The sequence below is a fragment of the Acinonyx jubatus genome, chromosome F2, assembly GCF_027475565.1.
Source record: "Acinonyx jubatus isolate Ajub_Pintada_27869175 chromosome F2, VMU_Ajub_asm_v1.0, whole genome shotgun sequence".
Classification (NCBI taxonomy): Eukaryota; Metazoa; Chordata; class Mammalia; order Carnivora; family Felidae; genus Acinonyx; species Acinonyx jubatus.
In genome coordinates this window covers 54,336,780-54,361,380 of record NC_069394.1, presented here as the reverse complement: position 1 = coordinate 54,361,380, position 24,601 = coordinate 54,336,780, and the positions used below count along the sequence as shown (strand labels likewise).

The 24,601-nt window shown below is 39.8% G+C and overlaps 1 protein-coding gene across 1 annotated transcript in view; it reads left to right on the top strand.

Moving 5' to 3' along the window:
• STMN2 (stathmin 2) overlaps positions 1 to 22,390 on the top strand; it is a 46,769-nt gene extending 24,379 nt beyond the window's left edge. The window contains exons 2-5 of the mRNA XM_027064337.2: positions 1,810 to 1,905; positions 4,045 to 4,217; positions 14,387 to 14,578; positions 21,018 to 22,390. Of these exons, the coding sequence (XP_026920138.1) occupies positions 1,810 to 1,905; positions 4,045 to 4,217; positions 14,387 to 14,578; positions 21,018 to 21,077 (521 nt within the window). The 3' untranslated portion in view covers positions 21,078 to 22,390. The remainder of the gene's footprint in view (positions 1 to 1,809; positions 1,906 to 4,044; positions 4,218 to 14,386; positions 14,579 to 21,017) is intronic.
• The last annotated feature ends 2,211 nt before the right edge of the window (positions 22,391 to 24,601 follow it).

Below are 24,601 nucleotides of genomic sequence, written 5' to 3'. Positions count from 1 at the left end.
CAGTGGGAATTCCTATTCTCCTATAGCTTTAATCAGTTACTACTCAATGAGAAGGAAAATCTTTTATTTTATTTCTATTCTTTGGTTGGCCCTCCCTAATAAAGTTGGTATCTTTAACATATGCTCCTAATATGAGCTTAATTTTGCAAATTACTCTCGATGCCATATTGCTTTATCTTACAAAAAGGCACAGCCTATGAAAACTTGCTGGTTTGGGTTTTATTCTTCATGGAATTGAATGTATTAAATCATCAAATGTTTCTATCCAAAAGAAACTGTGGGGTACACTGAGCATCCATGTAAAGACCTGCTTGGACCTTCATAAGTGACATAATTTCATTAACTAAATAGACAAAAAAGATGAAGAAACATAGTTTTTGCCTTCTAAAGTTCCAAAGGCATCTGATAAAATCTCTCAGAGTGGGTGTCAGGACTGTTATGGCAAAGGGCAAATTGTGTTGCTTATTTTAAAGGAAATCAGCTAAATAAGGAGGGAAATTCTCTTAAAGAGACCCTCTGGATGTGGTAGGTTGAACCATATACACAGTATGACAATATTTGATCTTTGCATATGGTTCAAAGATGTGCGAATATTTGCAGCCCTCTTGGCACATTGAATCTCCTCCCAAAAAGAGAGGTCGAAAAAGGCATCTTGGCGAACTTGACATTGATTCATTTCCTGCATTTTTATCTGGAGGCCGCATATGACTTTATCCTCTGTGGGCCAGTGTTATTTGCAAAATTGTTGGTGGGGTGGGTGGACAGTTCGCTAAATGATCTTTTAGGACCCTCCTAATGTAGCATTCTGTAGTTCTAAAGCATCTGGGTGTTGAATCTGTTTCCTCTTAGCCAACAAAAGATGCACTTGTCAATAATGCCCAAATTAACCTTCCGGGAATTCCCATCTCCCCAAGGTACTCGCCCTCCCTTGGGTTGCTGTAATGATCAGAAGCCCCTCCCACGAGGTGAATGTTACCTATGAGACTCAACATGTTAGACCATCGCCCTTTGTTTATACATTTTCACAAGTTAGTGCACAGTATACCTTCATTTTTCTTTCATTTTCTTAACTTATTGATAATCAACAATAGTGAGAAGTCCCCACCTCCTTATCCCCATCTGGTTGTCGTTCATCCTGGGAGGGAAGGAGGAAGGGAATCACTCGCTGAATTCCTGCGCCTGCTTGGCAAGGTGGGTGCCCAACCTGGGTTATACAGAGGAAAGGGGAGCCTCATCAGATCTCAGATCTAGGTTTATGGTGTATGTGGAAAGAAGTTGCTGCAAGAAAGTGCACTTGGGGATGAAGAGAAAGCAGCAACACGGGTCCTTGGAGGATGTATCTGCTTAATAACCCTCCTGATGGGTTCTCTGCCTATCCCCAGCTGAATACGTGGCCACTGAGGCCGAAGCAGCAAAGGACACCTCCTGAGTCATACTTGTATATACAGTAGACCTGCCTACATTTGTGCTAGAACAGACCTATCTCTCTGCTAACTTTGTCTGTTTTTGCTTCTTCCATGGCTTTTCTGTCTCTCCTCCCTGTCCTGCTGGCTCTCAATTCCTTCTACTTTCCTTTCTTTCTCTAACTTCCTTTCTCTCACTTTATAGTTAACCTGCTATAACATGTAATTTATGCCCTCTGTAATAAGGAATACACACTAGGAAGTCCCGTTTCAGTCTTTCTTTTTGCAGAGCGGGGTCCCTGGCAATATTCATTCTGCAGGAGGCTGTAATATTATTTGGGCTAAAAGAAGCATTAAGAGGCAATTCAGGAAATGAAAGACACTAATCTTGAGCCTCTCGTTGTAGCCTACAAGGAAAAAATGAAGGAACTGTCCATGCTGTCACTGATCTGCTCTTGCTTTTACCCGGAACCTCGCAACATCAACATCTACACCTACGATGGTGAGTTCCCTGCAACAGAAATGCTCCTGCTAACAACATCATTTGGAAAAGCTTAGATACCTTTGTTTCTCTCTCACAGCTCCTGGTATAATTAAATCGATATTTTGTAGATCTCACTATTGACTTGTTGTGTCTAGCTATTAGGTCTCATTGATTGCCTATTGCTTGAAACAGCTTGAGGGGCTTTTTTTTTTTTTAAGTAAACTCTACTCCCAACATGGGGCTCAAACTCACAACCCAGAGATCAAGGGTCACACGCTGCACTAACTCAGTCAGCCAGACGCCCCTGAAACAGTTTGAATTTGATGCTAACACCAGCACATTAATGTCTCTTAAGACACATGACTAGATTGTTGTTAGCAGCATAGCAAGACCCACAGCATGTTCAAAACTTTTCTTGGCAAATAATATAATATGCTGAGCTTTAGTGGGGCCGGCTCATAATTTGCAAGAAAATGCTTTATACTAAGGAAACTTCAAGAGTAAAAATCAACAACCACCACTGTTTTCCCCTTATCACTGTCTTCATAAAGTGTGCATATTTTGTGCATGCATGTCCACAAGCTGACAAGTTTCCATGATAAATGTGACCTAGGACTAAGGCCCCAGATAACGAGAATTTTAAAAGAAGAGCCTAAAGCATTGGCATGACTACGAACTTCATTTGTAGTGCAACATTTTCAGTTTGATTTATCCAAATTCATTCTATTTAGTGCGTTTGCCTCCTGGCTCTGCCACTATCTGCCTGACCTCAGGCAAGTTACTTTGATTTTTCTGAGGTTTACTTGTCTCTAGTATTTTCCTCCTGCAGTTGTTGTAGGGTTTAAGTGGTCAAATTCAAGTCAGATGCTTAGGCACCAAGCCTGATCTCTGGTAAGCACTCAAAAATAGTAGCTATCACGACCAAACAATATCATCCTCACTTAGTTCAGTCAATTTAATCCAATGGTTTGATACCATTATGTGTGTAGCAGATGGAGCTGAGGTATATTTTACTACCTGTGGACCGATCGTTTTTCTTTTCCATATGTGGAAACACATACATTGAAGATAAGCTGAAGGCATTTGTAGCAGTTAACCCCTTCTGTGCCTTTGCAGCCTGTTCTAGGACTCGGGCTTTCTCCTCCCAAAGTTATTCTATCACAGCACACGTGTCATAAATGCAATCATCAACATAACAATTAGCAATTTCATAAGGAGATGTCCTTCATGTGAAAAGGTTTCAGTTGCCAACCAAAACTTTCATTAGAACGCAAGCCCAGTGTCTGCTTTGTGTAAGTTCATTGAGCCAACCAATAAACCAGGGAGATTCTTACTCTGCTGGACACCAGTGACCAGTAATCCAGCCATGTTTATTCTGAGATTCTAATATCTCACTACGTGTTGTCACAGAGGCTCCAAAGATAAGTACAGAACAGGCCTGTCCTTGGAGGAACTTAAAGCCTGGAAGAAGAGACATACGTACAACATACAAATAATCAGTAAGCAGAACACAGTGTGGTTAAGTGTGCTAACCCAGAGGTTACACGAAGTGCACCAGTAAGACAGGAAAGACAGTGACAATGACAATTGCTGCAGCTTTAGGGATTGAAGCCGGTGGAAGTAGAAAGTCAGAAGTTATGTATAAGTTGAGTCTCAGAAGCTAAATAGGTAATTCAACATTGTTCGTGCACTGCGTCCTAGAGAATTTCAAATTTCCAATAAATCTTTGTTAACCTTTTTCTTCATCATTTAGCCTGAAAAATGCTCCAGCCATGGTAATTTTCAAAAAATAAATCTAAATCTGTACCACTTTATTTTCATGTGAAGTTCATGTTTATTCAAGAGAAAAATAAAGTTTAGCTTAAAATCAATTCAGGCTATTTTTTCCTAAGTATGCCTACCATTATTCAACTCCCTATGGATGCTGTTGAATTTCTCAACACTAAATATTTATTCTGTTAAAATATATCTGTCCTTATACTAATGAAAGACGTCTAATATGTTCAGAACAATGTAGAGCAAATAATCCCATGCAGCATTTTGCTATTTGCCAGAATAAGAACGCTACTTTCAATTGCCTGAATTCAAATTACTTAAATAAACACATGCTTCACACTCTGTATGTATGTTAACATTCTCAAATAATTCATTTCTCAGATATGGAAGTGAAGCAAATCAACAAACGTGCCTCTGGCCAGGCTTTTGAGCTGATCCTAAAACCACCATCTCCTATCTCAGAAGCCCCACGAACTTTAGCTTCTCCAAAGAAGAAAGACCTGTCTCTGGAGGAGATCCAGAAAAAACTGGAGGCTGCAGAGGAAAGAAGAAAGGTAACTTTTTCCATACATTTTTAAATTCTGTCTTTACTCGTTTTCTTCCCTTCCCTCCTCTTTTCCCTCCCTCCCTCCATCTCCTCTCCACACACTCCCCCTCCACGCACACACATGCTGGCAGAGGTTCCAGGAGACAACCACCTCTACACCTGCAACATCCCCAACACGTGTAGGTCTTCAACAGACACAGAGCCGGGCTAGTTCAAGTAAACATTGCTGCTTTTAGGCTAGTTAAAGCCAAAGCCCTTAGACACTAAAAGTACCTTTCTCCCTCTCCTGGATCCCTTATCATAAAATCTCCCTGCTGTAATACACGGTGCATAACAGAGAAAGCACAGCCTTAAGTAACTTTACTCCAGTGTTTGGAGGTGGGGAGGGGTGCAGGAGTGGTGATTCCTCCTTCTCAGGGTCTGTGTCCTTTCCCCACTGGAACACATGGTTTTCCTTGAAACTACAGACCACCAGATCTTCTGAAATATTTCTTCCCAGATGCTGTTCACCCCGGGATAGGGGCCCCGAGCTTGACCCTGTCCTCCTAAAGGCCTCACTTCCTGCCCTTGAAGTTTGTGCTTCTAAGATCAGGACCCTCTCTGGGATCTATTAGGATCCTCCTCTACTCAGTTCCAAGCCTTGATGGCATCTTTTTCCCTTTTTTCCATTAGCCCTTCTTTGTATTAGAGCACTTTTCTTTTTCCAAATCTCCAATTTTTCACAATCAGGTGACTAAGAAGCCAAAGGTACTAAAAAGGAGGGGCACTCAGAAATCCCAAGGACTCTGCACGTAAAGATAGAAGTTATGTCTAAACACATCTGTACCAACCATGTGATTATTAAAGTTCATCCCATCAAGATGCTCTTAATCAACCCAAATGGAGTTATTTTTAGGAAATTCATTCCTACATTGTATTTTCCACTGACTTTATCATCATTTATTTTTAGAAGCATGTAGTCACTAAAAACAGGCTCCATGCATAGTCTTATTTGAATGGACAGTCTGCATTTATAATAATGTATAACTTTATTAGTATATTGCCTATAAAAAGTTAGCCAATACATCCAACACCTCTATGTTGGATAGTTACAAAGAAAACAAAGATACTCTTTCTTCTAAAAACTGAATTCTCTAACAGTCAAAGCAGGACAAAACCAAACACATGTATGTGTATGTACAGTTAACAGATACAGTGTGTGTATCTTCAGATCAGGAAGAAAGAGCCAAAGATTAGAAGTCCTCAGATTACATTTTCTGAACTAAAAATTACGTTCTGTTCTGACCTTTGTAGTTGAAAAATCTTCCTGTGTCAGAAAACATCCTAATCACATTTTCAGTTTTCACTGAAGAGTGAGGTTCTCCAAGCATCTGACAAGTATTTCTTTACATGTATATTTATTGTAGTTGGTCAATTAGTGTTGTCATAGAGGTGGATTTTAAAAGGAGGAAACTGAGCTACTAACTCAAATCTGTGTACAGGAAGTTGTTTTAACAAATGTTGTTACTTAGAGCTTTCTTCTCATAGTAAAGTAACTTAACTTGCATTTACAATCCATCAAGACTTTGCTGCCAACAGCTCTAAGTAAGTAACTCCAGCAGTGACAGTGGGTTGCATCAAAGCAGATCAAGTCCTCTTAGAGGTAATGGGCACCAGGTACAGATCCTAGGTTGCCACATAGAGATGCTGTGACCTGATTAGAATAGGAAGTCAGTGACTGAGCTGCAATTGAAACTTTGAGATCATGGTTCAGAATGCTCCTGGTGTTTCTAAGGTAATGTATTTGATTTGAAGGATATTATTAAAAGGAAAAGAACGACACAGAGATTATCAAAATTAACTCGCTGTTCTCACAAAACTCCCTGAGTTAGCTAATGACTGATTCCAGTAAAATTCCTACAACCTGGCAATGATAAATTATCAACAATTACACATCTATACAATTGAATGGAACTAGAAACCGGCCACATGGCTAAAAGACATTTACAAATATTATCTAACATTATGACACTAGGAAAAATGTTTTTTGAAACCCTTAAAATCAGTATTCCTTCACGTGTCTGGTATTACTTGTTAAAATTTTCAAGGCAAAAATCATTATATAGATTATGTCCTTGTAGTAGGGTTTTAATTAGAAAAAAATATAATTAACAGAAAGTGCCAACTTACAAAAATCATTAATTGATTTTATTCTGTTGGGTTGTGCTGTGTGAGTGCTCATTAGAAGAACTGTTAATTCTCCTCAAAGAGCCTCCAGCCAGTGCATATGTCTCAGTGATTACCTTAGTGAGGACATGCATGTAACCAAAACTCAATTCAACTAGCTAGAATACAAAGTGGGTATGTGACTAAAAAGTCTAGGAATGGTTACAGCTTCAAAAACAGCTGGATCCAGATCAAGCAATAAGGTCAGAAAACCTTCTTTTTATATCTGTCATCTGTCTCTTCCTGCATCTAATTGGTTTCAATACCAAGAAAGTTTAGTTTTCAACTGTCAGTCCCCATTTCTTTTCCTCAAAAATTAGCAACTCCGGCAGAAAGAGGGCTTTTCCTTCCCAATAGTTCTTTTTTTTTAATGTTTATTTTTGAGAGACACAGAGCACAAGTCGGGGAGGGGTAGAGAGAGAAAGGAGACAGAATCTGAAGCAGTCTCCAGGCTCGTAGCTGTCAGCCCAGAGCCCAATGCGGGGCTTGAACCCGTGAACCACGGGATCATGACCTGAGCCAAAGCAGATGCTTAACCGACTGAGCCACCCAGGCGCCCCTCAATAGTTCTTTTTTTTATGTGTATTTATTTATTATGAGAGAGAGAGAGGGAGAGAGAGAGAGAGAGAGAATGCGTGGGGGAGGGGCAGAGAGAGAGAGAGAGAGAGAGAGAGAATCCCAGGAAGGCTCCATGCTGTCAACTCAGAGCCAGTCACAGGGCTCCATCTCATGAACTGGGAAACATGAAATCAAGACCTGAATCTAAATCAAGAGTTGGAAGCGTAACCAACCGACTGAGCCATCCAGGCGCTCCCCAAATAGGTAAGATCTCTGCAGAGAAATGTGGAGGTATAGACCCCTAAAAGCAAATTGAGATGTTCTCATCCAGAGAAGGGGAAATAGAATTTAGATAAGCAAAATTGCAGATATCCACAATTTTATCTGTAAACGTTTAGTGTTAGTATAACAATTATAGTAACTATTTAGCTCATAACTGTACAATCGGTGAGCTTGTAGCTCTGCCAACATGGAAAAAAAATAAATGTCTGCAGCTATATAGAATAGTGCTGTCCGATAGAAATACAATGTGAGCACATATGTATTTTCAGTTTTTCTAGCAGTTGCATTTTTAAAAGTAAAAAGAAACGTGAAACAGCCATATGTAACTAGTAGCTACTGAGTTGGACAGCACAGAGACAGATGATCAGACCAGAAAAATTTTAGGGAACGATGGAGGAATTTTAGGCCTTTACTTTTTCAAATTGGTACCAGATAATTATTCAATTTCAACTTTACTGTTTTTTAAAATAGTTCCTAATAATAGATGTTCAGCCGAGCCCAGTGATCAGCAACATTTTGCCCTGGATCCATTTCCTTTCTCACAGTTACAAGTTTCTAAAGATTCTGCCTATCAAACATACTATTAATATTAATAGTAGTATAATAATAGTATAATAGTATGAATACATTAAATAGTATTAATAAATTCCTTTGTCATGGTTACAATCAAAGGAATCTATAAGTGCCAGTTAATATTTTAATTATCATAAAAATAAGCATATTCTCACTAAATTAACTTAATTCTAACTCAAAGTAAATGTAAAAATAGAGACATACAAGCAAAATAAGATTTCTGATAGGCTTTTAAAACATAAAAAAGTTTGTGAGCTTCTCTCGCCTCCATTGGTACCATTGAAAGGCCTGCTTCTGGGAGTTTAGGGACCACATCTGAGAACCTGTGACCCAGGCTGTGTTGCCTGTGTGAGTCCTTCTGGATTTACAGCTGGAGGACTGCCATGGAGTCATTTCCACGTGGGCCCAAACTCACTTTGTGACAAATGTTTTGGCAGTGTCCCCAGTCCCTCACTCCATCTGTTGACACTATCGCAGCACTGACCATCTGGTTACTGGGTTGGACAACCCTCCCTCAGGCTTCTTTGAACCAGAATTAATGCCCCTTTGATTTGCTGGTAGAAGAAATTTGTTATACAAGAAATAGCCCTTTTTCCTGCTTTTTCTGCTGTCTTTGATTATCTCTGGGAATCAGCTTTCACCTCCATGAGACTATATTATATCATGAGGTCAGCTTGTCGCTCACATTTTGAAATCAAAATTTCCATACCACAACTGGCCCACAAGGGTGAAGCAATATAAAGACTTTAGTCAGCCAGCCAGCCAGCCTGCCATTTATCCATTCAACAAACATTTAGCAAGTAACAGCAGACCTAAGCTAACCATTTCCCAACTGGCCCAGGACAACTCCTGTTTATTCCTTTTTTTGATATCATCATTATCATTTCAATGTCATAAGTGCCCAGTTTGGACAATAAATTATATGGTCATCTAAGCCAAGCAATAGTTTCTAAGAGCATCTTTAAAGCACAGTGGTTAAGAACATGCTTAAGACAATACCTGTAATCAAAGTCTGGCTCTATCACATAATAGCTGTGTGACCTTGGACAAGTGACTAACCTGTCCATCTATGTCTTATTTTACCCATCTGTAAAATGAGCCTAATGATAGGACCTGGGTCATGGAGTTATTGACCATGGGTCAATGAGAATTAAAAGACCTATCCTACATGAAGCCACAGGCAAGTACTGTGAGAGACAACCAGCTATTATTATGCAAAACACAGCTGGTTCCTGCCTGCAGAAACTATAGTCCAGCAAACTCAGAATCATATAGAGAAAAGAAGTTTCTTGCTAAAAAAGATACTGAAATGTTACCATACATTTCTTGAACATTTTTAAATGTTATAAAATATTATGTATCAAGTTACAAAGGAGAAATAGTTTGACAGGTGACAGGTATATAAATGGGTCTGCCCAACTAACAGTGGCTTGAAAAAAATAAGTATTATGAAAAAAAGATGGCAATTTAAGAATTTTAATGACATTAATAAAATCTCACCCTAAAACAGATTGAATTAAGAAGAGTACTACACAAACAGTACTCACAGTTCAGTGAGATAATTGACACACTGACGATATTGGTACAATCAACTGCAAAGTCCCTGAACCTCTGAAAGAAAGATGCATTGTTTATTTATTTATTTTTTTTGAGAGAGAGAGCATGCAAGTAGGGGAGGGTCGGGGTGGGGGGTGGGGGGGTGGGAGAGAGAGAATCCCAAGCAGGCTCTGCACTGTCAGCATGGAGCCTAATGTGGGGCTCAGACTCACAAAGCCATTAATTACATCATGACATGAGCTGAAGTTGGACACTTAACCCACTGAGCCACCCAGGCACCCCTGCATTGCTTTTTTTTTTTTTAAATAAAATGGTGTAAACTGGGCCGTGATTAGTCACCAAACCTGATAGACTTAACTTTCTTGTTTGTTGGCATCTCACATTATAGATGGTAATTACAGTCACATCCAGGAAAAGAGGGGGTGGTTTGTACAGCAACGATTATAAACTCAAGTGCTGGCTTATTTGTGATTCAGCATTCGGGAGGCATCTGCTCCTTGGAGGATGTGACACTTGGTCCACAGAACCCTCACATGTGTCATGTGTTGTCCCTCAGTGAAGAGCACCCCCGTGGTTCTTTTCCTAGGAGTTAACCACAGTAAACGCATTCCAGGCTTTAGCAGAAGAGCTCATTCTAAAGTGCTTGGGTTTTAACCATTTAAAATGTTTTATTATACTTCTCACTTCAACACACAGTGGATATTGCACACTTTTGTTTTGCACAATTATATTCAATTATCATATTTTTTAATGTTTGTTTATTTTGAGAGAGAGCACAAGCAGGAAAGGGGCAGAGGGTGGGGGGCGGGGGAAGAGAAAATACCAAGCAGGCTCTGTGCTGCCAATGCTGAGCTCCACTCAGGACTCGATCTTACCAACTGTGAGATCATGCCCTAAGTCGAAATCAACAGTCAGATGCTTAACGACAGAGCCATCCAGGTGACCCTCAATTATCATATTTTAACAAGACATTATTTATGACTCTAACTGGGTTGCTAATGGTTTTTCACTGTTAACAGTAAAGCCAATAATTAGAGACACATCCTTTAAAGATACTTAGGTACTCAGAGATCTAGTGTCTGATAAATGGTTCTAGTTAGTGGCAAGTAATATATCCAGATGATGAAAGGGGACAATAAAATAAAGGGTTAGAAATGTGTTCACTCCAGAAAGAAATGGAACACTAGTACTAACTAAAATATAGTCTTAAATCTCATAAGAGTACATAAAATAAAATTGAGTTTTATATATCACTTAACTCAAATTTATCTTCCATTTCATTTGTATAGTAATTAAACTCTTATACTCAGTAATATAAGGCACGGTAATGAACCTCTCTGGAAAATGTTAAAGTGTTCCTAAATGTACAATAACTCTTGTCCCTGTCTCATTATTTTTCCCTTCACGTACCTCTCATGTAATCATTTCGGTGATGCTGAGTTCAGTGTATGCTTAGAAAAAGTGGGCACCAATTCTGCGCCTCCGTTATTACAATAGCAAGGTGGAGAAGGTTCCCTGGTCTCCCAGAATGTCATGTTGGATGTCTTAGCTCTATAAATAGTTTGTCTTGACATTTGCATTGTATCAGCTGATCGTTATCATGCCCTAATTTTCCATTTCAGTATTTCAGTGACCTTCTATGTTAGGTACATGCCATTCAGAGATGGTCCTCCGTGGTCAGATCCTTTGCCCTTAAACAATTTATTTTTAACAGCTTTCAGCAAATCCTACCTTTTAAGCCTTCCAGTCAAGATTCTTTTCTGCTAATCTGCCCAAGCGAGGAAGAAAATAAAATCACCTCTTCCACCATGTGGTGAGAACGTTTACCAAAATGAAGGGAAATGCTTCCACTTTTGTCTAAAACATATTTTTATTCTGGATCCTCAGGCATGTTATGTTTCAGGGCAGTTTTCTGAACTAAATGCTTATGTGCTCACTGAAGCGTAACCAGTTTTCTTCCTTGAGGCTGTGACCGGGAGATTAAAAGGTGTATTGATGACAGAATCAGTCTCTCCCCAGGAATAAAGTCAGAGAAGTTGTAGGCAGTGACATCTGGATGCTAGGGTGTGAAAGAAGGAAAAGGGAGCAGTGCTGTCTTCAGCGGTGGAGACCTTAAGAACTGAGGTGAAGGCCCCGAGACTATTAGCTCCACAGAAGAGTTTGTCTAAGAGTTGAGTGCCTGTGGGGAAAAACCAAAATAGGGTGCCAAAAGTTATCTTCTCAGTGTGGGATCCTTTCCGTAATCAATGTATTTTTTTTAACGGATGTGGCTTTAAATATTTGAAACATAGATGATCAATAGGTCCCAAAAATGTATCAGTGGAGAGGACGGTGGATGCAACGTTCCCTCAGTATAGGAAAAGGCACCACAGAAATGAGCAGCCCCGAAGTGGGCTGGCCCAGTTTGGCGGGTCTCCGTCACCTATCAGCAGCCTCACGTGAGAACGCTCTGTGCTGCCTTCTGTTTCTGTTTCACCCCATTAATTGTGCTAAAGAAATACACTTGACACCTATGCTGGGTAATCTCATTTAGCCCCAATGGCTGCAAAAGTACTAACGCCATTAATTGAGGCACCTCAAACAGAGCCAAATGCTGCGCCCAGTAAAGCAATAGGCCTCTCTCTCCATTACTGGTAACGGGGCCGGTGGGAGTGTTTGTTCACGCAAGCCAAATGTGCCCCACCAAGGCAAGACATTTGAAGAGGTATGTGCTGCGATATTGCCCTTTTAGTCCCCAGGGTTTCCCTTCTCGATTCCCTTCCTCTGCTGTCTCCTGTCTTTAAGTCTCTCACAAAAGAAAATTAAGAATGCAAATGTGAACTGTAAGTTAAAATACAATTTTACAAGTGCCTCAGTAAATTTGAGCCCCTGAAAATTAAAAATTACTCATTTGCTCATTGATAACCATCCTTGGTAACTTTCTCTGTGAGCTGATATAGTAAAGAACGGCAGGCATATGGCCCCTTGCCATGAAGTCCATCAGAGAGAAGCTTTTACACACACACACACACACACACACACACACACCTTTAGTCAGTCTGTCTCTCACATTGAAGTCAGTGGTCCTAGTAGCAGTAAAGAAGCAAATCAATGTAGGATGCTTTACCAATAGTCCCACCTAGAGGCAGAAGGATGAACCAGCTAGAAAATATTTTTTCAGGTTTTCTCCAGAAAGGTGCCGTTTGATTTTGAATTTATTCCGTGTTAACATTTCCCGTTGTTTTTCATATTGGGTTCTACCGTAAGCTATAACAAAGCAAGTAAGTGATGTAGTCTCCTAAGGATGTCAGTGAAACCATTTGGGGACTAAAACAAGATGCGGGGCTAGTTCCCCAAATTTTCTAATCTCCCATGAGTCACGAGACCTATTCCTGATAAACTTCAGGATAAACATATCAGCAAACAGTCTCAAGGCTGTCTGATTTTCCCCTTCCTATCTGAAGAGAAGTTTCTTCTCCGTCAAGCCTCATACTGTATGCATACCAAGATCTCTCCTGTGAGACCCCATGATGGCTATCAACTAAATGTTTTCCTATTAATGCTTTTAACATTAACATTAATTAATCAATATTTGACAAGCCATGAGACACATTTTTAAGCTGCCATTGTTTAGGTGTTCAGAGTTACAGTGACTCCTGCAAAGACTCACCTCAGAGCACTAGCCAGTCGTAAGGAATTACCCAGGAACAATGCCTGTGTAATAATTTAGCCTTCAACCTGGATAGCTCAGCATTGAGTAAGATTTCTCTTAGCTGCATACTGTGAAAGAAACAATGAATGTGGGAAGAAGTTAAATAGCACATCCAGGTCACCAACACAGGCCTGACACCAGAGGCCATGCCAGTGCATTTTCCAAAAGGTACCCTGAAGAGCCTGCATTAGAATCACCGGGGTTACTTATCAAACATATAGATTCCTGGGGGTGCCTGGTGGCTCAGTCAGTTAAGCATCCAATTCTTGATTTCACCTCAGGTCGTGATTTCATGATTCATGAGCTCAAGCCCCGCATGGGGCTCTATGCTGACACTGCAGAGCCTGCCTGGGATTCTCTTCTTCTCGCTCTGCCTCTCTCCCCATCCTCTCTCTCTCTCAAAATAAATAAATAAACTTTATATATTACATACATACATATATTACCTATGGGTCTTAACCTGGGTCTTAACCAAAGAACCACAGAATCAGAACTTTGGGGAGTGGATACCAGGCCTCTGCATTTTTATCAAGCACTTCAGTGATTGTTAATATACACTGTACAGAGTCATACAGCCTCCTGATGCTGCAGGGAAACTGCAGTGCACAAAATGTGGGGGGATGCTAGCTGGGGTGCAACTGCCTCTGGCGTTTCTACTCTAATCACTAAGTAACCACAGGGTTTCAAAGATTACCCAGGTGACCTTGGCATGTTCAAGAGGGGGCCAGAACAAGGACTTTCTGTTTTCTGTGGCCAAGTGGACATTACCTTTACACCGTTCACACGTCTCCAAAGAAAATTTGGGTAATGAAAGTAAAACAGGCAAGTGAGGAGAGGTGCGTGTGGAATAAAACGAGAAAGGACATTTGGAGATTTGATTGGCTAAAGTTGATAAGCTCAGGACTTAGCCTACAGCTGACGAAAAATGGGGCAGGGGAAAGAGGTGAACTTGCCCCAATCCTCCCATATTTTCCTTAGGCTTCAATGGATGCTGCTATCCAATGATTAATTATAGCATTCCCGGTTGCACAAATGCTTAGCATCAACTTATTCTAAAAAACAAAACAAAACAAAAATTCCTCAATGAGGGTTAAATGCTTCTTCCAAGACGGTGTGTCCAAAAAATCCCCAGCTGAAAATTCAGCTAGCCACATTCAGTAGAAAACTCAAAGCCATGTAGATGAGTACTTAATTGACAATAGTGCTTAAGGCTAGAACAAGTGTTCATTGGAACACTCAAATCAGTGGACCATTATTCTGCCAGGTTTGCTTTTGGGTGATTATAGAATGGATATGTTTTTCTTCCCCAGTCTCAGGAGGCCCAGGTGCTGAAACAGTTGGCAGAGAAGAGGGAACATGAGCGAGAAGTCCTTCAGAAGGCTTTGGAGGAGAACAACAACTTCAGCAAAATGGCGGAGGAAAAGCTGATCCTGAAAATGGAACAAATTAAAGAAAACCGTGAGGCTAATCTAGCTGCTATTATTGAACGTCTGCAGGAAAAGGTAATCCCGACAAAGTTCTGGGCATAAGCATGCATTCATACGCAACACAGCTGGGTGAAGTTCCAAATGCCCGGGCACCAGGGACTTAGTCAAAACTTGTTTCAAGTACAGAGACAGCTAACGCCTTGAACAGGTTCTTCCACTGTAGCACTGACTCTGTGGGCGCTGCGACATGGGAGAGGAGTGGGAATCCAACGTTAAAGCTAGAATTTGGTGAAATGTTTTAGTAGTGAATGGATTCAGGGAAGCTGATTCATGCTTTTCAAATATATAAAAGACTTGCACAAACTTTAAGAACCAATCCATTAGAAAAATATTAAATTGGAAATATGAAACATGCCATAAAAATATATCATATTAATAAGTAACAATAATATATAACAAAATAATACATTCAATATTTACTTTACTATTTCATTGAGTGTAATATTGAATATATAAATAATAACTTGGAAAAATATATTCAAGGAATGACAGACTACCTAGGAAAAATGGAAAGCCCATTCTGTCCATGTAGGAGAATCTACATAGGAAACCAGGGTATAGTAACATTGCATGGAACCAAAGGGAAGGGAAGCTAGTAAGGGATGTTTATTTCCTCACGTTCTGATATCCTGGTGTCTTTCTCCTCACCAACCCTGAAATATACCCATTCTCATCAATCAGGATGAGCAGAGCAGGAGATCCTCTGAAAAGTATTCTCTCTTTCCCTGTTGTTGACGCTATGCTATCTATCCATCACCGCCACCACCACCCAGAAAAGTTTCCTTTGAAAATGTGTAGTATAGATATGAATAGTGTAGCTTTTTCCATCTCCAGAAATTGGATTAAGCATTGAGAAATATGATTTTTGAGAAACAATGCCTCAGTCCTTTTCTGAGCCGTTGCCCTCTGCACCAATACTGAGTACTATTACATGTTGGCACTGGAGATACAGACAGAATTAGGACTGTCCCTGTCATCAGAGCACTAAGAGTTTAGACAAGATCAGCCTCCTGTTTTCTGAGTATTTCTTAGGAAGACCCAGGGATCAGGCAACTCTGTTCTGAAGTTCTGATGACTCTGTTTTTACTCGCATTCTCTGATGACAAATATCAATCCAAAACCAAAGGAAATCAGGCACAAAACATAAATATGTATATATATATATATATATATATATATATATATATATATATATATAATTTCATGGAGATTTTCATGGACATCTGTGCTTTTGAGGGATTTTTTAAAGCATTGCCTAGGGAAGGGCCTATGGGCTCTGACACAGCAGTAGGACACTGAGGCTCTCAGAGGTATGTGGAGAAAGTACTAGATGACCTGGTCAGGAGCAGAGAACCACTGAATGCCTTGGTCAGAACCTTAAAGTTAAAATTTAATTTATGCATATAAGCTGGTGCTTCCATACTCTCAGAACAATGTCATTGTGTTACACCCAAGTGCATCAGGTCAGGATTTCAAGGAGGCAGTTCAGCTCTCTGCATGTTACACATGGTGGTACCATAGCAAGTGCTTTGCTGAGATGCAGGAGAGCGGAGTTCCATTGGGCAAAATTTATGTGTCTCACCTTGAACCATTCAGTCTTCCTCCATTTGCCCTCAGTTCACACGTTTCTGTACAACCAAGGAGATTCCTGCTGACTGGTGCTCATACCATGGATAGCAGAAGACCACTGTGTGTTCTGTTTGGGATAATTATGATTCAACCATCTCATATCCTAGGCCCTAAAAAAAAAAATAATAATAATGAAGTTGCTAGAAATGGGGCATGCTGATCATATTCCAGGCTTTTCAATTAGACCGTAATATCTAGTGCAAGATTTATATCACTGACAACCAGGAGCATTATTGTTTTTGAAATTACACATATGCAAATATATAGCATATCCCTCTTGATTTCAACTATAAAGTGGTACATAAAATTTTCATGTTTTAACTAGTATTTCCAGAAGTGTTGGATTTTAATAGGTAATTTCTTTTTCTCTGTGTATTTCTCTTCACCCACTCCCCAGCCCAGCACCTTTTAGCACTCTTTCCCATTCTCACCCAGATTTAGTCTCCACCTCCTTTCAGACACACTTGCATACAGACATGCAATTTGTCCTAGAAATAATCAGCCTGTGGACGGGTTAACATCCTGACATCAAGCTGCAAAATCTCCCAGTGAGACGCAGGCGTCTATATTTTTTAAAACCCTCCAGATGATTCCAATATTTGGCCAGGTTTGAGAACTGGGGGTTTATAGCCTATTCTGATTTAAATCCCAACTGACAGTATTCTATCCCACGCTGGATAATGCAGCCCAGATCATTTTCTAGGACCACATTCCCCTTGGAATTTCATAGCCACAGAGATGCTTTTCAAATCTAATGGGACCTTTGGCCGGTGTCCTCCAAGATTCATTATCATCTCCATAAAGTGGAGGTACTCCTTGGGGAGTACCAAATTTACTTCCTTTTGATGTATTTTAAATATGTTTTCTTTTTCCTAAATAAGACAGATTAAGGTTTTTATCATGACCAATATCTCGCCTTTTGTTTGAATGAAATTACTGCAGTAAGATTAAATTAAAAAGAGAATCAATAATAATACTAATGCTGAAAATGCATGAAACTGCTAACATATATAAGCTGTTCTGGAATCTGATGCATCAAAAGATGATTACTACTGAAAATGACACCGATTAATCAGTTAATCATTCAGTGCGTATTCGTGGAGTACCTACTATGTGCTTAGACACCTGGAATAATATCAAAGAGCATTTACCAACCGTCTCTTTCCCTATGCAGATAATATAAAACCAGCAACGAATAGCATAGCACCAAAAATTAGAGAATAAGACAACACATAATATGGACCAATATAGATAGTTAATACAAAAGCACTGAAAAATGTTAGTAAAAATGAAATCCATGTCAAGGCTAGCACACTAAATTCTCACCACTGTGACAGGCCTCACTTCACTGAGCCTGTCAATTAGCCAGACGACGTGATACAGAGCCATGGTGTCCGTGGTTTCCTCAGTGTCATTCACTGACAAATTCCCACAAACTTCTTGGAGATCCAGCCATGTTAGCTCAAAGTCTTTAGCTAAAACTGAAAGCCTAAAGCAAAAACAATCTCAGTTGCACTTTAGAATCCACTGAAGTGCTCTTTAAACCAGGAGATTTTGATTTAATTGTCTGGGGTGGCACCCAGAGATCAGTATTACTTCTAAAGTTTACCAGTAGATGCTAATAGCAGGAGTTGAGAACCACTGAGCTAAAGACTTCTTAAATATGCTTTGTTATATTGTCATAAATTATATTTAAGTATTTTTATCTTCGTTCCATAGAAGTGTTCTTTTTGCCTTCAGAAAAGAATGTTACGCTTTTTTCTTTCAATGTCTGTTTCCATAGCACCTCGTCTCAACACCCCAGCTTATTATAAAGGAAAGAATCAAATGTGGAGAAAGGTGTGAAAGAAGGAGTGCATCTGCCACCGAGAGTTACACTAGGCTGATCTGTTTATGTCACTCACATCGAAATTACAACTACCCAACAGTCTTCAAATTGAGTGACATAAGTAGTCATACCCAGGACTCAAAAGTATAGTCTGTGGACAATGATTGACACTCTGGTGAAGTTTAAAATGTTCTTGTTCATGGAATAATATAATAGAAAGAGACACACTGAGACAGAGACTGAGATGGAGACAGAGACAGAAAGAGAGACAGAGACAGAGATAGAAAAACACCTTTTCCTGCCATGCGAAAGGATTAAAGAGACACTTTCTTCTTCCCCCAACATGTCCTTTCTCCCCTAATGCATTCAACAGTATCTAGCAGAAAATTCACTGCCTGGCCCATCGGGAACCCTGAGTAACAGCAGCTCTGTCATCAGACCCAACCAGGATCTGTAGTGGGTATTTTTTAAAAGCCAGTTAAAGCAGGTATAATCATTTTCACAATATTGCATACATTCATAATACATCCAACTTTAACATCAAGCATTTAAAGGTACAGCCAATTACCAATCTTTTCATGTAGGCCAAGACCATTTTGAGAGATGGATCAGTTAATTGGGGTACCATGTCCCCCTTTTCCCCATTATCCACCTATATCATATTAGCTATGATTTACAGTTTCAATTTCTGTAAAATTGGGTAAGGGCTAAAGATATCTGCAAAATAACATGAATATAGGACCTTAACAACTTTTCTTTTTTTACAAATTTCCCCTAGCTTTTATACTTGATCCAATATCTGATCATACTGCCCTTTCTCAGGTATTTCCAAAGCTTTTCCTCCACCCACACTAGCTTCTATTACTGTATCTTTAATTAAATTATGTAATTAAATTCTCAACTAGCTAGCCGAACAGGGTGGAAATATCATTGACTACAAGTAAGCATGTAATTCAGCCAGTGAGAGGAAAAGTATGTGGAAATAATAGGGAAGAGCCTACTAGCCTCATAAGCAATGCAACATTTAGGTGATACCAGGATGATGGCGGGAATGGAGAGTGTTGGTTAACCTACCAGATCAGTCAAGAGGACTTCTAGTGAACCTTGTTGAATTCTCCACTTAATTCAAATTGTGTCACATCTTCTTGCCTTTATAGCTCTATCCCACGATTCACTAGCCAAGGCCAAGACCGCCCAGATCATAATATTGTAACAAATACCAAACGAGCTTCCCATGGTGTTCAGGAGTAAGAGAAGCAAAAAAACACAGACAACCTTGACAGCCACTTTACCTAGCCAACCACAAAGGACAGTACTTAGTAAGAGATGTTGTTTTAGTATATTGATCATCTCACCTCTAACAATATAGAAAAGTTGGTGCAAAAACATTGTAGTCATTATTTCAGCGACAATAGCATCCCATAATATGATACAGCTTAAAACAATAAAAATATTTTGAGGGAATAAGATTCTGTGGTTCTTTTCTGAAAAGGTGATTTTGATGTTATATAACTCCTTAGATACAGATTTAAACCATTATTAATTTTCATCTGTCATAAAGTTTTCTTCTCCTCTGACTTTTGTTTGGGGGGAGGGGTCATTCTTGTTCACGAATGCAATTTATGTAACTATTTACTATTGAACCTGTCTGAGGAATGAATAATGAAAGGAAAAGGGGACGTAAAACTAGCTGTTCTTGATTGCTGGCTGTAGGCCAGCCATTTTGCATGTACACTGCATTTAATCCAAACAACAACCCTGAAAGGAGATACTGTTATTGTCTCCATTTCATATCTAAGGAATTTGTCCTTAGAGAGATTTAGTCAAGATCACAAAGCTAAATAGACGACAGAGTTTAGCTCTGAACCCCTGTCTTTTTCATTCCACCCTTTATACTAACCTTTATACTAAGCTGAAGCTGCAATTCGTTGACGATCATCAAACACCACATAGTAAGCAGGCTTAGCAGTACCATTGGAAGTTTATGCTCCAATGACCACAATCATCTCGATATATGAAAACGTTCTTTCCTGGCACTCACAGCTCACTCCTGACCCCTCTTTTGTATTGCAAGTGCGTAGCCATTTATAAAAAGAATTTCTGATGATTCTGACCGCAATCCTCATCTTGCATTTAAATCGACTCATGCAACAGAATTTCACAGATGGAGCTGATACTCTAGGTCATCTAGTTCAGATCCGTTGTTTGTATTTGATAACTAGTGAGGCAAAGGAGACCTTAAAAGGTAAAAAGTATACATATAATTAAATTTAAAAAAAAAAAAAAAGGAAAGAAGAAAAAGAAAGACCTCATATTTCTTGGCTTCCAGTACAGAAATCTCTCTAATCACATCTTCTTAGGGAAACGGAATGTTTCCTAAAGCCATCTTTCATACATTTTTGCATACCAAGGAAGTAGTTACATACAATGCTAAAATATGATCTATTACACTTCCCTTATATTGATGGGAGGAAGGAAGGTAAGACTGGAAAGGTCACTGGGACTCAAGTTTTGAAAGGCTCTGACTAATAGGTTAAGCATTTAAGAAGCATATAAAAAAGTCTTCTTCCTGCGTCTAATCCTCTCAAAGTGTCCACTGATAATTGTAAAGCCCTTAAAATATTCAGGAAGAGGAAAAACCATTAAAACAGGGTAAACAACAGTAGGATGTTCTATTGCCATTTTCTGGATTTATATAGCGATCATAATATTCTGGATTCTCTTGATCATATGACCTTTTTAATAGTTTTACTCAAATACAGTATTAAGGGTTTTTTTAGGCGCTGTAAGTCTTATAAGATCTTCTGTTATGTTATACTTACTGGGTCCCTTGTCCTTTCTCGTGAAGTGAAGAGAATTCCTAATGATAGACATCAAACAACTGGGTGACTTCCAACGAGGCATGTATTGTGTAAAGAAGTAGGCAAGCCTTTCCGGTTCTCTGTGGAGCAGACACCCAGGCTCTGTGACATTACTTCTCCCTTTGGTGTCTTCCAGGAGAGGCATGCCGCGGAGGTGCGCAGGAACAAGGAACTCCAGGTTGAACTGTCTGGCTGAAACGATGGAGGGTATGGCACGCCCCACCATTAGTAAATCCCCCTGCCTATATTATAATGGATCATGCGATATCAGTATGGGAAATGTATGACATGGTTTAAAAAGAACTCATTATAAAAAACAAAAACAAAAAAACAGAATCAAAAATTAAAAAAAAATCAATGCGGTCTCTTTGCAGAATGTTTTGCTTGATGTTTAAAAAATACCTTGGATCTTATTTTGTAAATACTTACATTTTTGTTAAAAAATACAAGTATTGCATTATGCAAGTTATTTCATAATCTTACATGTCCTGTAACAGGCTTTTGATGTTGTGTCTTTCCACTCAAATGAATTTGCTAGGTCTGTTCTTTTTGAAGCCCTCATGTCGAACTCCATTCCCTGCCCTTTTCATTCCAACAGAAAAATGAGGTCAGTAGACAGTCTATGGTGCTAGAAACCCACCATTGCCTAATGACCTAGATGGCTTTGTAATCTCTGAACTTGACTAAGACCACACCTAGGTTACAGGTTTTATGACTCCACACGAACCTCCACATTTGTTCACTCATAATCTACTAACTGCCTAGAAACTACAAAACCAGGCTAAGAAAAAAAAAAAAAAACACCAATCATAGCATTTACTTCTGCTTCTCCTGGATTATGTGCTACAAATGTGCTTTGGCTTTAGAAAGGGATGGATGAGAAGACAGAGCTGAGATCAACCTGGGTAGAAGCAGAAAGTTAAACCCTTTAAAAGCGCTGAACACAGATTCGAATCCAAATGGTTCAAGCAGCCATGAAATCGCTCTTCATGAAGTGGGCTTAATTCTCTAGTTTAAGTTCTTTTGATGGAATGAATTAATTAATGTGTCAGGTGGCTTATTTGTGGATGCCATGATTGATGATGTTCATTTTAAGCTCTTACCTATAGTACAAGTACATGATGCTACTGAATATTTTTCCACTTGGAAACTGTGAGCTGGTTGTTGCATTGAAACACACATACAAACGAGATCAAAAACACTGCGGACTTTCACTCAAGCTGGTCTTTCTTCCCCAGTGTGAGGCAATCCTGCCTATTAAAAAAAAAAAATTACTCCATCTGTGAGGGCTGATACAGCTAAGGGGGCTAGGCAGGGCATTTGTGCCAACTAAGAATCACCAGACACCCACCATAAGTACCTATCGCAGTTTTGAAGTCGTTTCTCCCCCAAATCCCAACTCCTGAAGGTTGCTGCCTGCATATTTACTCTTCATTAGTGCTATTTTCCTGTATGTCATTGTGAGCAAGCTGTGATTAATAAAGAATTGGAGTTCTGTGAACTAATAAAGGTTCAGTCTGTTCTCTTGCCCCTTCATGTATCTGACCTGGAGTTCAGATTTTAAAAGGGTGGCCAATGGATTAGACAATCTCATAAGCAAAGAGACAATGATTAGAGTTTGAAGGAAACCAGTGCCCTGCTGATTCACTTCCCTTCTGGGGCAGCAGGCAGCATCTCTTTTCTCTCTGCTTCTGACAGGCCAACGCAGCAGGAGAGGTCTTCAATCTGTTTCCCTTGAAAACATTCAGGACTGCAGGAGATACCACAGGTTCAGACTGACGATTCTGAGAACGAGACCCCCTTTCAAAGCACTTGGAAGGTTCCTGGCACCACCTCGTGCTCTCCCATGTGGCCACAGAACACCTTCACCAGCCTGTTAAAATGAGATTTCCCTGCCATAGTGCTGAATTTTGCACCACCAGTAAGCATACTGCACACATGGACACAGCAGGGTCCTGTCGATGACCCACATGGATCTTACAGGACCAAAGGAACCCCATCCAGCTTTAGCAGAAAATCATAAATAATTGAAACCACGCAGATTTATGAATAAGTAAACTGGGCTATAGTCCATAGGAGCACTAGTGAGCCAGGTTTGAGGATGAGGCCACCTGGTCCCTCTCTTTGTGGGAATCTAACACTGCAACGATCAATACACATGTTTGCAAGCCTGAACGCCACGATCTTCCTTTGGGAAGTCAGTTGGAGCTTCTGATTAGCATAAACCAATCTTCATTTTCGTACTGATTTCTATACAACTTAGTTTGTAATGTTTTCGTAAAACATTATTTGAAGGGCTTCCATGGGACCAGACCCTGTGACTGAGCCCCGGAAACACGAAAATGAATGACCACAAGAAGCTCACAATCTACTTGTGAGCCAATGGGGATATTTTGATGTGTCCCTGCAGCATACTGAGGGGAAGCATAAAATTTCTATGAAGCTTTCTGAAATAACTAGAAATAGTTGACAAACATCTCACACTACTTTGTGGGTCCCTACATTGGAACTGTTGACCAATCCAACTGAAAATCTCAAAGGTGGAGAAACTAAGGCCCAGAGAGACAGAAGATAAGTGACTTTGCTCCAGGTCACAATTCCCACTTAGCGTGATTTCTCTCCTTATTGGTAGCTCATCAGCAGACCATCCTCAAATCTTACCACACCAGCAAGGATGTGTTATGTCTATAAAGTTCCCCTAGACTAATGTTTTGCAATATTGGCATGATTCATAGTCATTTGGAGGACTTGCTAAAAACAGATTGCTGAGCTGCAACCCCAGAATTTCTGATTTCTGAGGTCTGTGGAAGCCTGAGAATGTGCATTTCCATCATGTTCTCAAGTGGCACTGGCATTGCTTGCCTGCAACCTCACTTGAGAGGCCCCGCTGCAAAATGTAATCGATACAGATGTGTGGATTCTTGGTGATGGCCACAGTGGTGGTATTGTTTCATTCAGGGCATATTCCATGGGAGTGGGGCATGAAAAGAAACTCATTCATTCAATATTATTCAAAACAGTGGAACCCAAAGGAATCCAAGAAGAAGAAAAAAATGAACTAGACCTTGCAAGTTCATAAAAGAATAGAAAGAAAGCATGTAAGAGACAGATGAGGTCAAGGAACCAAAAGCGTTGTCTCTCTCACATCTTATTTCAGTAAGGCTTAAAACGCCTCAGATGCTCCTGACCCTTTAAGAGTTGAACTAAGAGATCTTTGCAGAGATGATGTCATTTTGCAAGTTATCCACAGTTTGGTAGTCTTGTTCCACTTATAATTTTTTTTACAGGGAGTCCGGTATCCTCGGGACTATGTTTAAATTGAATATATGACTTTAAAATGCACTCTGAAGAAAATTCACAGAAGCTCATCGGTTTACAGATTTACCCTCCTCTCCTATTTCTTCCATACCCAAAATATATGGAACTGACGGTGACAAATTCTGTTTTCTCTGGAGGCAAGCACCAGCCTTTATAACATTTATCAGGAGATAACATATGTAAGAGTGTACTGACGGTCATACTCTGCCACATCCACCCCCATCCCACTGAGGGAGAGAAGAAGGAGGAGATATGGCACCCATGATTTTAGCAACCAAATAATCGATCATCTTGCGTTCTCAGCCCTGAATGAGACAATTAGCCTTGACTTCTAATCAGGCCATTTGCTGAAAATTCCTAAGGCAAACACACAGCCCCAAACAAAACTGAGGTTCCCAAACT